At 36.1% G+C, this 12,915-nt stretch overlaps 7 protein-coding genes across 7 annotated transcripts; 4 read left to right on the top strand and 3 right to left on the bottom strand. All coding sequences in view use genetic code 12, as the record gives it.

Annotated features, from left to right (window-relative positions):
- Positions 1 to 704: 704 nt before the first annotated feature.
- SEC26 (coatomer subunit beta) lies at positions 705 to 3,557 on the top strand (the record flags this gene model as incomplete). The annotated part of the gene is made up of 1 exon (XM_049410328.1): positions 705 to 3,557. One exon carries the CDS (start codon positions 705 to 707, stop codon positions 3,555 to 3,557), a length of 2,853 nt encoding a protein of 950 aa, XP_049266038.1.
- A 102-nt stretch (positions 3,558 to 3,659) lies between these two features.
- On the bottom strand, positions 3,660 to 4,472 carry J8A68_000630 (uncharacterized protein; the record flags this gene model as incomplete). Its single annotated transcript, XM_049410327.1, has 1 exon — positions 3,660 to 4,472. One exon carries the CDS (start codon positions 4,470 to 4,472, stop codon positions 3,660 to 3,662), a length of 813 nt encoding a protein of 270 aa, XP_049266037.1.
- A 233-nt stretch (positions 4,473 to 4,705) lies between these two features.
- Positions 4,706 to 5,173, top strand: NHP2 (snoRNA-binding protein; the record flags this gene model as incomplete). Its single annotated transcript, XM_049410326.1, has 1 exon — positions 4,706 to 5,173. The coding sequence occupies one exon, from the start codon at positions 4,706 to 4,708 to the stop codon at positions 5,171 to 5,173; it is 468 nt and encodes a 155-aa protein (XP_049266036.1).
- Positions 5,174 to 5,747: 574 nt separating this feature from the next.
- Positions 5,748 to 7,082, top strand: J8A68_000628 (uncharacterized protein; the record flags this gene model as incomplete). The annotated part of the gene is made up of 1 exon (XM_049410325.1): positions 5,748 to 7,082. The coding sequence occupies one exon, from the start codon at positions 5,748 to 5,750 to the stop codon at positions 7,080 to 7,082; it is 1,335 nt and encodes a 444-aa protein (XP_049266035.1).
- A 92-nt stretch (positions 7,083 to 7,174) lies between these two features.
- Positions 7,175 to 10,465, bottom strand: PIM1 (ATP-dependent Lon protease; the record flags this gene model as incomplete). Its single annotated transcript, XM_049410324.1, has 1 exon — positions 7,175 to 10,465. The coding sequence occupies one exon, from the start codon at positions 10,463 to 10,465 to the stop codon at positions 7,175 to 7,177; it is 3,291 nt and encodes a 1,096-aa protein (XP_049266034.1).
- A 491-nt stretch (positions 10,466 to 10,956) lies between these two features.
- J8A68_000626 (uncharacterized protein) lies at positions 10,957 to 12,207 on the bottom strand (the record flags this gene model as incomplete). Its single annotated transcript, XM_049410322.1, has 1 exon — positions 10,957 to 12,207. The coding sequence occupies one exon, from the start codon at positions 12,205 to 12,207 to the stop codon at positions 10,957 to 10,959; it is 1,251 nt and encodes a 416-aa protein (XP_049266033.1).
- A 122-nt stretch (positions 12,208 to 12,329) lies between these two features.
- Positions 12,330 to 12,902, top strand: J8A68_000625 (uncharacterized protein; the record flags this gene model as incomplete). Its single annotated transcript, XM_049410321.1, has 1 exon — positions 12,330 to 12,902. One exon carries the CDS (start codon positions 12,330 to 12,332, stop codon positions 12,900 to 12,902), a length of 573 nt encoding a protein of 190 aa, XP_049266032.1.
- Positions 12,903 to 12,915: the final 13 nt, after the last annotated feature.

The raw sequence follows: 12,915 nt of genomic DNA, 5'->3' as shown, positions 1-12,915 counted from the left end.
ATTTATACCATTCTTTTTCTTATGGTGCCTAACTTTACAATCAACGTATCTCTTCTTTCGCAACCGCATAAACCACCGGCAAATTGAAATATAGAATGAAATGTACTAAAGCTACATAAAATATTCTTCTGCAGCCGTCGGGCTGCTGTTCATGCGATTGCCTTGGACTAGGTAGTCAAAATGTTACAGAATGTACAAGGCAAGTTTGGTATGACGTACCCGAAGGACAGAATATTTTGAATCTTGAAATGCAATTGATTGGACTTGATAAACCAAACCGCAATCTCTGTTTCGATAACCATGGGAAGTTACTATTGAAGCAAAGCGATTTTGCAATTGCAAAACTGGTAGCGCCTTTGGACGAGTTGTTGTCTTGCAATAAAATTCATAAATGGAATCAGAAACGGATTAACATTTAACAAATCAGGCAAAAATAGTCCCCTCATATAGCTCTAACTCTAGAAGAAGTATACCATTTAAGTCTCTAATAGAGCCATTCGCAGATGGTTGCCAGCGGCACCAAAACTAGGATGATTGATTGAAGTCACGTGCAAGTAAAGTCGTGTAATTGTACCCAATTCCTCTATTTTGACAACCACCAACCAAAAAAATCAACACGCAACAGAGTGTTCAGAATTTTCACTTTAAAATTGGCAGCACTGGAAGTCACTCAATCAATAGAACTAAACTAAATAAGCGACAATATGTCAATGGGTGGTGATACAGGTTACACGTTGATCTATGAGCCCAATGCGGCTTCTAAAGTATCAGTGAATGAATTCAAGACTTTATTGGAAAAGGGAAAAGATGAAGTTAAGATTGATACCATGAAGAAGATTTTAATCACAATTCTTAATGGAGATCCAATGCCTGATTTATTAATGCATATCATTAGATTCATTATGCCATCAAGAAACAAGGAATTGAAGAAGTTGTTGTATTTCTATTGGGAAGTTTGTCCTAAAATGGATGAAACTGGTAAAATGAGACATGAAATGATTCTAGTTTGTAATGCAATTCAACGTGATTTACAACATCCTAATGAATATATTAGAGGTAATACTTTAAGATATTTGACTAAATTGAAAGAACCAGAATTATTAGAAACTTTGGTTCCAAATGTTAGACAATGTCTCGAACATCGTCATGCTTATGTTAGAAAGAATGCTGTATTTGCTCTTTATTCAATTTATAAGGTTTCTGATCATTTAGTTCCAGATGCTGATGAATTGATTTATAGGTTCTTATATGATGAAGCAGATTCAGTATGTAAGAGAAATGCATTTGTTTGTTTAACTGATTTGAATAGAGATGCTGCTTTACAATATATCCAAGACAACATCTCGGTGATTGAAACATTAGATCCATTATTACAATTAGCTTTTATTGACTTTATTAGAAGAGATGCTCTCAAATCTCCATCATTGAATCAGCAATATGCTCAATTGGTTACCGAAATTATCGAAAGTTCGTCTTCAAATGTTGTTACATATGAAGCTGCTAATACATTAACTGTCTTAAGTTCGGATCCACAATCTATTCTCTTGGCAGGTAATAAATTTGTTGATTTGGCTACCAAAGAAGCTAATAACAATGTCAAAATTATCACTTTGGATAGAATCAAAGATTTAAATAAACAAAATCCAGGTGTTTTACAAGAATTATCTTTAGAAATCTTACGAGTCTTATCAACTCAAGATATGGATGTTAGAAAGAAGGCGCTTTCAGTTATTCTTCAATTTATCTCCAGTAGAAATGTTGAAGATGTTATCAAATTATTAAAGAAGGAATTGCAAGCAACTTCTCAAACCAATGAAGAAAAAGCAGCCGAATATAGACAATTGTTAATCAATGCTATCCATCAAATGGCTATTAAGTTTGTAGAAGTGGCAGCTGATGTTATTGACTTATTATTAGATTCAATTGCTGAATTAAATACTACTGCCGCATATGAAGTCATAACTTTTGTTAAAGAAGTTGTTGAAAAGTTCCCTGATTTAAGACCAGATATTTTGAGAAGATTAATTTCTGCATTGCCTCATGTCAGAAGTGGGAAAGTGTTTAGAGGTGCTCTTTGGATCATTGGTGAATATGCATGGGAAGAGCCAGTGATTCAAGAATCTTGGAAATTTATTAGAGCAAGTGTCGGAGAAGTTCCTATTTTGGCTAGTGAAAGAAAGGCAGAATCCGCGGCTCCCGAAGACGAAGAAGAATCAGGACATGTGAAGAGAAAGAAGGGGCCAGTTATTTTGCCTGACGGAACTTATGCTACTGAATCTGCATTAACTGCTGAGATTTCTACTAATGAAGATGACGAAACTAAGAGTCCGATTAGAAAACAAATTCTTGGTGGCGATTTCTATTTAGGTGCGGTACTTTCGTCTACTTTGGTTAAGTTGATTCTTCGTTTACAAAAATTGTCTACTCCTGCTAGAGTATTGAATGGATTGAAGGCTGAAGCTTTATTAATCATGGTTTCTATTTTAAGAGTTGGTGAATCTAGTATTGTTTCCAAAAAGATCGATGAAGATTCTGCTGATAGAATCTTAACGTATATCAAGATCTTAAATGATGAGGAAGATGCATCTATTATTCAATCAGGTTTCCTTGAAGATACAAAAGATGCATTTAAGGCACAAATCGAAACCGCAGAAAATAAAAAGGCAGAAGCATTGGCTAAAGATTTCCATGAAAATGCTGAACAAGTGGATGATTCTATTGTGTTTAGACAACTTGATAAAGATAATAGAAAACTGGGAGCTGTTGAAGATGATGTGGTTGCTGTGGCTGGAAGTGCAGATGTTAAGAAAGATAATTTATCATCTAGATTAAATAAGATTATTCCATTAACTGGGTTCTCAGATCCAATTTATGCCGAAGCATTTGTTAAGGTTCATCAATATGATGTTGTTTTGGATGTCTTGTTGGTAAATCAAACTACAAATACTTTAAGAAACTTATCAGTCGAATTTGCCACTCTTGGAGATTTGAAAGTTGTTGATAAACCAACTACTGCCAATATTGGACCTCATGGTTTCTATAAAGTACAAACTACAATCAAAGTTACTTCAGCCGATACTGGTGTTATCTTTGGTAATATTGTATATGATGGTCAACATTCTAATGAATCTACAATTGTCATTTTGAATGATGTTCATGTGGATATCATGGATTATATCAAACCAGCAACTTGTTCCGAAAGTCAATTCCGTAAGATGTGGAATGAATTTGAATGGGAAAATAAAATCACTATCAAATCTCCAATTGATTCTCTTAAGGAATATATGGATGAATTGATGAAGGGTACAAATATGAATTGTTTAACTCCAGGAGCAGTGATTGGTGAAGAATGTCAATTCTTGTCTGCTAATTTATATTCTCGTTCTACATTTGGTGAAGATGCTTTAGCAAACTTGTGTATTGAGAAACAAACTGATGGTCCAATTATTGGTCATGTTAGAATAAGGTCAAAGGGACAAGGTTTAGCATTATCTTTGGGTGATAGAGTTGCGTCAATTTCTAGAAAAAACAAAATAGCTCAAATTACTCATGTCTAGATGTTGTTCCACCACGACTGGCTCCTCCTTTAGTATTTTAGTTCTGGTTCTACTTTATTTTGTTTATATATACTTTCTATAAAATATACAATTACAATTTGTTTAATTAAATCTTGAAGTTGGATATATGAATTCTAATACTTTTTGAGTTGATTTTGTGAGTAATTCAGTATTCTCTTCTGATCTTTTATATAAAGCTGGATCTAGATGAATACCAAACGATTGCATATTAGTAAGATCATTATCATCACAGGAAAGATTCAATTCAAGAGACAATAAGTATGTATTGTGCAAAGAATGAAGATCTCCTTGAGCAAATACCGAGTGAACATTTTGTTTGAAATTATAAGTAAACAGCGATGAAGTATCAAGATATTTCAATCCGTGTTTATTCTGGATCTCAACCGACGTCTTAAGTAATAAAGTGGTTTTATAATTTGATGATTTTAAAGTAAACAAATCGATACCTGCGATATTGTTTAACTTTGTATTTAGAATGAAGATTAGATATACCATTGCTTTAGCTATGGGTTCAGCAGTACCATATAATGATAAATATCTATCTACACTTCCTGGATGATCTGGAGAAATTGACATATCTTTAATACCAAAATTCAGACGTAATGATTCAAGAAGTGTTTCTTTATTAGTTTCAAAATACGTAGCTTCTGAAGTACATATTAGAATGGTTAACCGAACGAACTTGTCTACTAAAGTAATGACCTGTCTTGCATGTATCTTCAGTAAATAATGTATCACTTTCTTGTCTTCAAGCTGCTGTTGGGTTGGGTTGCCTTGGGCTGTTTGTGGAATTGGGTTTTGTAGTTGTAATGCATCTTCTATTTCTGTTGGTTGATAAGTTGATCCACTATCCTTCTGCCTCTTTCTACTAACATTAATTGGCTTACGAGGCATATTAGTCTGTGTGTATAGTAATGGTACCTATGAATAAGTAGAAGTATTGACTGTTGGAAATAAAGGGGCGTGTAAATGGTTTCAAAAATTTTGTTAGTGGTTTCTGGTTTGTCTGTGGAGGGCATCGCACTCATCTGCAATTTTTTTTTCACTTTCAAAATTCCTGAAAAACCAGGAGGAATACAAAGGAAGGGGTAACCACTTTGTAAATAAATAAAGAATAAATAATAACAATGGCCAAGAAGGATAAATCAGTTAAGGTAGAGGAAGCTACCGAAGACAATTATGAAAAGAGAATGTCTGCAGTCTTACCATTTGCTAAACCATTAGCTTCTAAGAAATTAAATAAGAAAATCTTGAAAACCGTAAAGAAAGCTTCTAAGGCCAAGCATGTCAAGAGGGGTGTCAAGGAAGTTGTTAAGGCTTTAAGAAAAGGTGAAAAGGGTTTAGTTGTCATTGCTGGTGATATCTCCCCAGCTGATGTTATTTCTCATATCCCAGTTTTATGTGAAGATACTTCAGTTTCATATGTTTTCATACCTTCAAAAGAAGATTTAGGTTCTGCTGGTGCTACCAAGAGACCAACCTCATGTGTCATGATTGTTCCAGGTGGTGGTAAATCTAAGAAGAATGCCGATAAGACTGATGAATATAGAGAAGCTTATGATGATATTGTGAAAGAAATTGCTTCAAGTGATTAGATACTGTACTATTAAACTTACTTGCATCCATCCGAAAGATATGATATTATATATATTTAAATGAAGAAGACCTTGTAATGATATTCCAATGTTATGTAAAAAGTCTATCAGTGATTTGGAGCGGTGAAAAGGAGGGAAATACAATGACCTCTTGAAGAGCATCCGCTTATTCACTACTTCCAAATCATCTCTTGCTTCATAAACCTTTTGCTTTTTGCTTTCTTTCTTCTAATTTTGTACTTTTAGCGTTTATTAACTCAATAAATAACATCGATTTAACCGTTGTCTAGTGGCGGCACAACCTTTTTGGCGAACACCGTATACTAACAGCACTCAAATTTCGTTACTAAGCCCGCCGTCTTTTATATTCATTGTCGAACATTCTAGGGGGTATTGGTGGATTGAGGATTGACCCGATAACCCATATTAAGAGAGTTACCATAGAAATCATATTGAGTGTCAATTTCACATCTGGTAGCGACGTTTTGAATTCTTAGATCAACTCCCCGAAAAATCAAAACAATAAACTTATGCTTATCAGTAGTACAAAAGACACCCCAATACTTCAAACAAAATGAGTCAACATGATGCTGTTGAAGGCTCTAGTCAACAGGATTCGGTGACAGCGGTCGATTACATTGAAAATCAATTGAGATTAGAACGAGAAGCAAGGGAATTAATGCCCTACGATCCAAATGAATGCACTTACGAACAAGGTGAACTCAGACAACCCGTATTCGCATGCTTAACTTGCTCTAAAGAGAATGACAACCAGCCAATTGGGGTATGTTACTCCTGTTCAATTCAATGTCATGCTAGTCATGAAATTGTGGAATTGTTTAGTAAACGATCCTTTGTTTGTGATTGTGGGACAACAAGAATGTCCAAGACTTTTAATGGTGCTTGTAATTTACGAAGAAGGGGGGAGGCTTCAGAAAAGGGAAGGCGGTTATCTGTTTCATCAACGAGTTCTAAGGAATTGAATTTGAATGCGGAAGATATTCCATCTTCTTCAAATATCTATAATCAGAATTTTCATGGGAATTTTTGTTGTTGTGAGAAACCATATAATCCACTAGAAGAAACTGGTGATATGCTACAATGTTATTTTGGATTTGTTTGTGGAGAGGATTGGTATCATGATAGATGTATTATGGGTATAACGAAAGAAGCAGTAGAGAAGGATAGACAAACCAACGGTAAAAATATGTTGGATAAACTTGCTCCACCAGGAGAAGATGCTGAAGCGGAACAACAACGAGAGGAACAGGAATCAGATGCAGAGTCTGCTATACCACATTTTCCAAAATTGGACAATTTCGATGTTTTCATCTGTTGGAAGTGTATATCACAATTCCAAGATGTGTTCAACGAACTTGAAAAGACCCCGGGTATAGTCTACACTAAATTAGCACATTTTGATACTATCAACACAATGCATGACTGGGAATCCAAAAATGCAGAGCTAGAAAAGAAGCTGAATCGTACAGATGACGAACCAGTTGTGAAAAGAATGAAGACCGAAGAACCGAAACAGCCGCAGTATTCTTTCTTCTTGGCTAATGATTTCCGTGAAAAGATTATACAGCTTTATGAATCATTAAACAAAGAATCTAGATTGTATGAATTTTTAACAAACAACAACTATCTTTTCTTGGATGATCCTATATACGAACCACCAAATGATGTAGAATCAACAACTGGGTCAATACTTGAGATGGGTGCTGATGCATTACAATCAATTCCTCGAGAAAAGGCAATTGAAGGACTACAGGCATATGATAAAATTCGCGAGAAATTACGCGATTTCTTTAAACCATTTGCAGAAGAGGGTAAAGTCGTTACTGAACAGGAGGTTAGACAATTCTTTGGTTCAATGAAAGAGGAACAGGAAAATGAACTCAAATAATACTTAACATTTACTTTTCTTACTTAAAAACTATGTACAAAAATGTATAAAAGAAAACAGACATATCTCATGATAATACAAAAATGCTATTCCTACGTTTCCTTCTTCTTCTTCTTGTCTTCTAATTTAGAAAACTCTTCTTTCCATACCTTGTTACCTTCTTCTTTCGTTACGCCAGGGAAAAGAATTTCGAATGCTTCATCATACCATTCAATAGGAATCAATTTAATACCCTCCTTAATCTCATCATCAATTTCTTCTAATTGATTCTCAATAGACTTAGGGAAAATAACAGTATCACAACCATATAACTTGGCACCTAATAACTTTTCCTTTAATCCACCAACAGCCAACACTTTACCAGTCACTGTAATTTCACCAGTCATGGCAATATTGGCAGGCATGGCTTTTTGTAAGGCCAAAGAAATCAACGAAGACGTAAATGCAACACCAGCAGATGGACCATCCTTAGGTATACTACCACCCGGACAATGCATATGAATATCTGCAACTTCAAAGAATCTATTCTCAGGGAAATTCTTCACCATATACAGCTTAACGAATGAATAAGCCAAAGAAGCTGATTCTTTCATTACATCCATTAAGCGACCAGTTACGTGCACCCCGGCGTGTCCGGAACCTGAAGAGATTGAATTGGTTAAAATAGATTCGGTATAAAGAACAGAGCCGAACCCGGAGTTGAGGAACGCTAATCCAGTGGCTACACCGGGAACAAGCTCGTCATAGAGTCTGTCCTTTTCAAAGACTGGGGGACCAATGTAGTCTTTCAAGTTTTCTGGAGTGATTTCAAAAACAACATCTGCTGGGATATCTAATTTGTGAGGTTCTTCTTCTTCTTCGGCTTGTTTGACTTCATCAGTAGTGGTAGTTTTGGCTTCTTCGGGTTTGCTTTCTTCGTCAACCTTCTTTTCTGCTTCTGATGAAGATTTGGTTACTTCCGATTCCTTGGAAATATCATCCTTAGCCTTGCTTTCGTCTGCAGAAGCGACCTCTTCTTCCTTTGGCTCTTCTTCCGGTTTCACTTCTTCTGTCGTGGCTTCGGCTTCCTTTGTTTCTTCTTGCTTCTTGGCTTCTGCTTCGGCTTTTTTAGCTTCCTCGGCTTCTTCTCTAGCTTCAATTTCCTCGACAATCTTCAAACTAGCCTTACTGAAAATTCTATTGATCAAAGATTTCATATATCTCATACCACTTTCTCTACAATATTTATCATTGATGAGTGAGACGGTTTCCTTTGGAATGATAACATGTCCATTTTCCAACTGAGCTTTTTTACTTGCATTTGGAATTAAATGTTTAGTTGCAATTTCAATCTTTTCGTTCTTGGTATATCCTGAAACTTCAATAATTTCCATACGATCTCTTAATGGAGCAGGAACATTCTCAAGATAATTTGCTGTACAAACAAATAAAACTTTTGATAAATCAACTCTACATTCAATATAAGTATCAACAAATTCAGAATTTTGTTCAGGATCCAAAATTTCCAAAAATGCAGAAGCTGCACCTCCTCTTCCGGAAAGATCCAATTTATCAATTTCATCAATTAGCATTAATGGATTTGAAGTTTTTGCTTCTTTTAATGCATAAATTATACGACCTGGAACTGATCCGACATAAGTTCTACGATGACCCTTGATTTCATGAACATCCTGAATACCACCCACAGCAAGCCTGACATATTTTCTATTAAGGGCTTCTGCAATAGATCTGGCAATTGAAGTTTTACCAGTACCTGGAGGACCAGTAAGACATAGAATTTTCCCTTCGACATGACCTGAAACTTTACCACTTGAAATGAATTGCAAAATTCTTTCCTTGACATCTTTCATTCCATAATGATCGCGATCTAATATAGTTCTTGCCTTTTTCACATTAAACAGATCTTTGGAATATACACCCCAAGGAATGGAAGTCAACCAATCAATATATTTTTCACTTACACCAATTTCAGAAGAATGGTCTAAATTAGCTAATACCTTGGCTTTTTCAGCATTATAAGCTTCCATTGCTTCTTCTGATAATTTCAATTTTTTTAATCTTTCGTCGTATTTTGCAATACGATTACCTTCCTTGATACCGATACCTTTTTGCAATTCTGCAATGAATTCACGAATAAACCCACGAATTTGGGCTTTCTCTGCCTTTTTATTCAATTCACTCATTGCTGTTTGTTTGATTAATAATGCTTCAACTTCAACTTTTAAGATTTCAAGTGCTTTTCTTAATCTAAGTGGAATATTGCTTTCATCTAAAATCTCCTGAATAAGTTCTGGTTTAGCATGAACATTTGAAGCAATATAATCAGCAAACTTGGCGGGATCCTTAGGTATTTCTCCAGTTTTCAAGTTTTGAATTGGATTTTGGGCACCTAAAGTACCTAATAATGTATGCATAGTTTCAATTAATGCCTTAATTTCTGGTGAATCAGGGTCGTATGGGAGATCCTTTTTCTCTCTAACAGTACCATATGAAACTTTCTTATTCATTAAATAGGAGGTTGGGAAATCTTCGGGTTCGATACGTCCACCCTTCATATTCGGAGTACTTAAATCAACTAATTCACATCTTGCCAGAGGATAGGCAATAATAGTCATTGATTTTGGACTTGATTCTTCCATGAATTTGATCACTTCACATATGACCCCGGTCTTATGTACTGACTCTTTGCTTTCGATAACATCAGTAGAGACCGCATCTGGATCACGCTCATGGAATAATACAAAATAGGCTTCTCTTTTATCGGAAATCGTTTTGATGGCTTGAATGACTTCAGGATCTGTTATGGATATGCTGGTGGTTCTTAATGGTAATGGAGGACGACTTTTCATTGGAATGGCTAATAATGGTGGATATTCTCCATCTCTGTTAGGTTTGATGCGAGGTTCTCTTTCCAGGTCTTCTTCAATGGGATACTCAGGATCCTTGTCCTTGTTATCATTACCATCGTTGTTGTTATTGCTTGGAGGGGCATTACCACCTGCAGAAGTAGGAGCATTCGGATCTATGCTAGTTCTAACATCATTGACATCAGATTTTTCAATATCTTTATCTTCTTTCTTCTTCTCAATGTCTTTATCATCCTTTTCCTGCTTGTCCTTCCTTTTAGGGGTTTCCTTCTTTTTAGGTTTCTCCTTTTTGTTAACTGATTCATCTTTTTTATCTAAATTTGGTTGCTCATCTAACAAAAACAGTTCAATGGTTTTTAAAGTTGGAGTATTTGATGGCAAAAAGAATGGACGGGGTTTTATAGATGAATTGCTTCCATTCCAAACAACAGAACTGGCTGCTCTAATTGGAATAGAAGTGTTCACTTTATAAAGGTTCCTAGACAACCCTCTAACTGTATGTCTTCCTCTGATCATTTGCTGTTCACTGACAAATCCACTAATGGGTAGAATGCACAACTGGAAGAAATTTGGAGTTTTTTTTTGACAACAGAATTTTTCCGAAAATGGGTTTGGTCATGTGATCAGTTCAACAGTTGGTAGCCCATCGACGCTTTACAAGCTTGTATTGGTTCAAATGACTGTAGTAGATATGTAATTCTTCCATTCTGTCTACTAACTAAAGGAAATTTCAGGAGAGCCAACACAGGGTATTCACGAAACATTCAAATATTTATTTTCTACAAAGAAATGACAGTAATAGTAAATCGCCTGGAAACTTTGCAACCGACTTTTAAAGGTCAGAGATACCCTGAGGAAGTGACTGACCCAGGAAACAAGGGATAGTACAACTACTCTTACTGAATGGGTATATATATATATTGTTACATTTAAAATAATAAATAGAATGTATCTATAAAATGATTCAGGCGAATGTACCCAGACATCACCCGAACCATTATGTCTCATCAATCAATCGTAAACACCTTCCTTCTCTTCTTCCCCGCCTGTTCTTCAACATTACCAGTTTCCTTCTCCGAAGTAGTGGGATCCTTCTTTTCAACCAATTCCAATTTCTCTGGCAACACACGTTTTACAAGTGGTGACGCACCACCATCGGGATTTATTTCAAAATTCTTATCCAGATAGTAATTCACCATATTAAACGATTCGTCTTCCAATCCATGTATTTTCTTATTAAATAATGAAGTCTTAAACGCGTCTGATTTCCATAGTTTTATTTTCTTCTCTTTTCTTTCTTCTACTTTGATTGATAGGGAAGATTTTGCACTTTCATATTCTGAAATTCCGCTAGTTTCTGCTATGTGATGTGATTCTTTGGTGGTTGCTGGAGTGGATGAGCCCATTAAGCTCATATCACCAACTGTCTCTATTCTGGGAGAAAAATCGGGTGAAGAAATAGGTGAATCTGATTTATCGAATGATTGGATGACCTTGGTGGGAGTCTTTGTTGGAGTCGAGGGTTTTTTGGATATTACTTCCTCTAGATGTGTCATAGGCTGTGGCGCCTTCTCAGAAGGAGAAGACTGTTGAGATGAATTGCGTTTCGCTTCCTTTCGGGATGGACTTAGAAATGGAGTGTCATATGTCTGTTGTTGTCTTTTCGTAAATGAAGGTGATCGTAGGGGTGAAAACCCGAAGGACAGGTCAAACAATCCTCTCCTGGGTGGTTTAGTATTTTCTTTCAATAATAGTGTTTTAGTAGTAGTGGTGGGAGGTTTGGCTTTGGCTTGGAGGGATTTTAATTCTTTAATTTGTGCTTTCAAAGATTCATTCTCTTCTGCAAGTTGACTTATCCTTGCTTCTTGTATCTTTGCCTTAACTGAATGTTCTTGTTTTAATTTGTTTAGTTTCAATTCGTATTCATCAACCAATTCTGGAATTTCTGCGGCAGGTGGAGGTGGTAGTGGGATCTCGATTGGTTTCTCCTTTTCTAGTCTCTGTCTTTCTTCAGCTTCCCTTTCTTTCTGTTTCCGAAGTGCCCGTAGAGTTCTTGGTGATTCGTCTGGAACTTGGATCGGCAGTTGTGGTTCTCCTTCTTGATGTTGTTGTTTTGGTTTCTCAATTGGATTAATTAGTGATACCAATTTAAACACCGCTAATTCTATAAGTGTCTTTCGATATACATCTTCAGCAACAAGTAATTCCAACTGACTCCTCCTCTCATAATGTCTGTCTATATCACTTTGTTCTACCATTGTCCATTGACCCTTACTTCTCCATCTTTCTTCCACAAAAATTTCCCAAAAAAAAAAATCAAAACACTTCAAACCCTCGCATCGCATCTTAACCACTACCACACAACAGACAGACAGTCAACATGAACATCTCACAAACAGACAGAAGCCTAATCAACAATGCAACAGTCTACAACGCCGCCAACGGAGAATACTACAAACAACAACACATAGACCTCGAATACGTCTCTCAATCAACCAAACATAAAATCGTCAACCATCCTCCAAGGGGGATAGAAGTTATAATAGACAAACAAGCGGATGATTTGGATAAAGTATATGCACCGAAGGGAACTGTAGTACCACCGGATGAGATTTTGGATATGTTAAAACCGGGGAATTTAAAGATTCCGATTGTACATAATGAAGATAAGATTTTACCTGATAGTGAGTTATTGAAAGTGATTCATTATTTTGTGAGTAGGAAGATAAGTAAGGCTGATGGAGATACTAGGCGGTTTATTCGGAGTATGGACGAATCCGCTTTGTTGGCTATGGGGATGTTGGTAGAGTCGTGGGTGGATGAGTTGATTGATGAAGAACTGGTGAGGATGTTTTTGGAAAATTATTCGTATGAGAGACCAGAAGAGAGTGATATAGATCGAGATACAAGCTCTGATGACGAGGATGAGGAGGAAGATGAAGAGGACGAATAAAGAGATTGTCTAG

Source organism: Hemisphaericaspora subhashii (genome assembly GCF_019202705.1).
Source record: "Hemisphaericaspora subhashii strain CBS 10753 chromosome Unknown scaffold6, whole genome shotgun sequence".
Lineage (NCBI taxonomy): Eukaryota > Fungi > Ascomycota > Pichiomycetes > Serinales > Debaryomycetaceae > Hemisphaericaspora > Hemisphaericaspora subhashii.
Note: the sequence above shows the minus strand (reverse complement) of the source record. Positions and strands in the feature narration are given on the sequence as shown.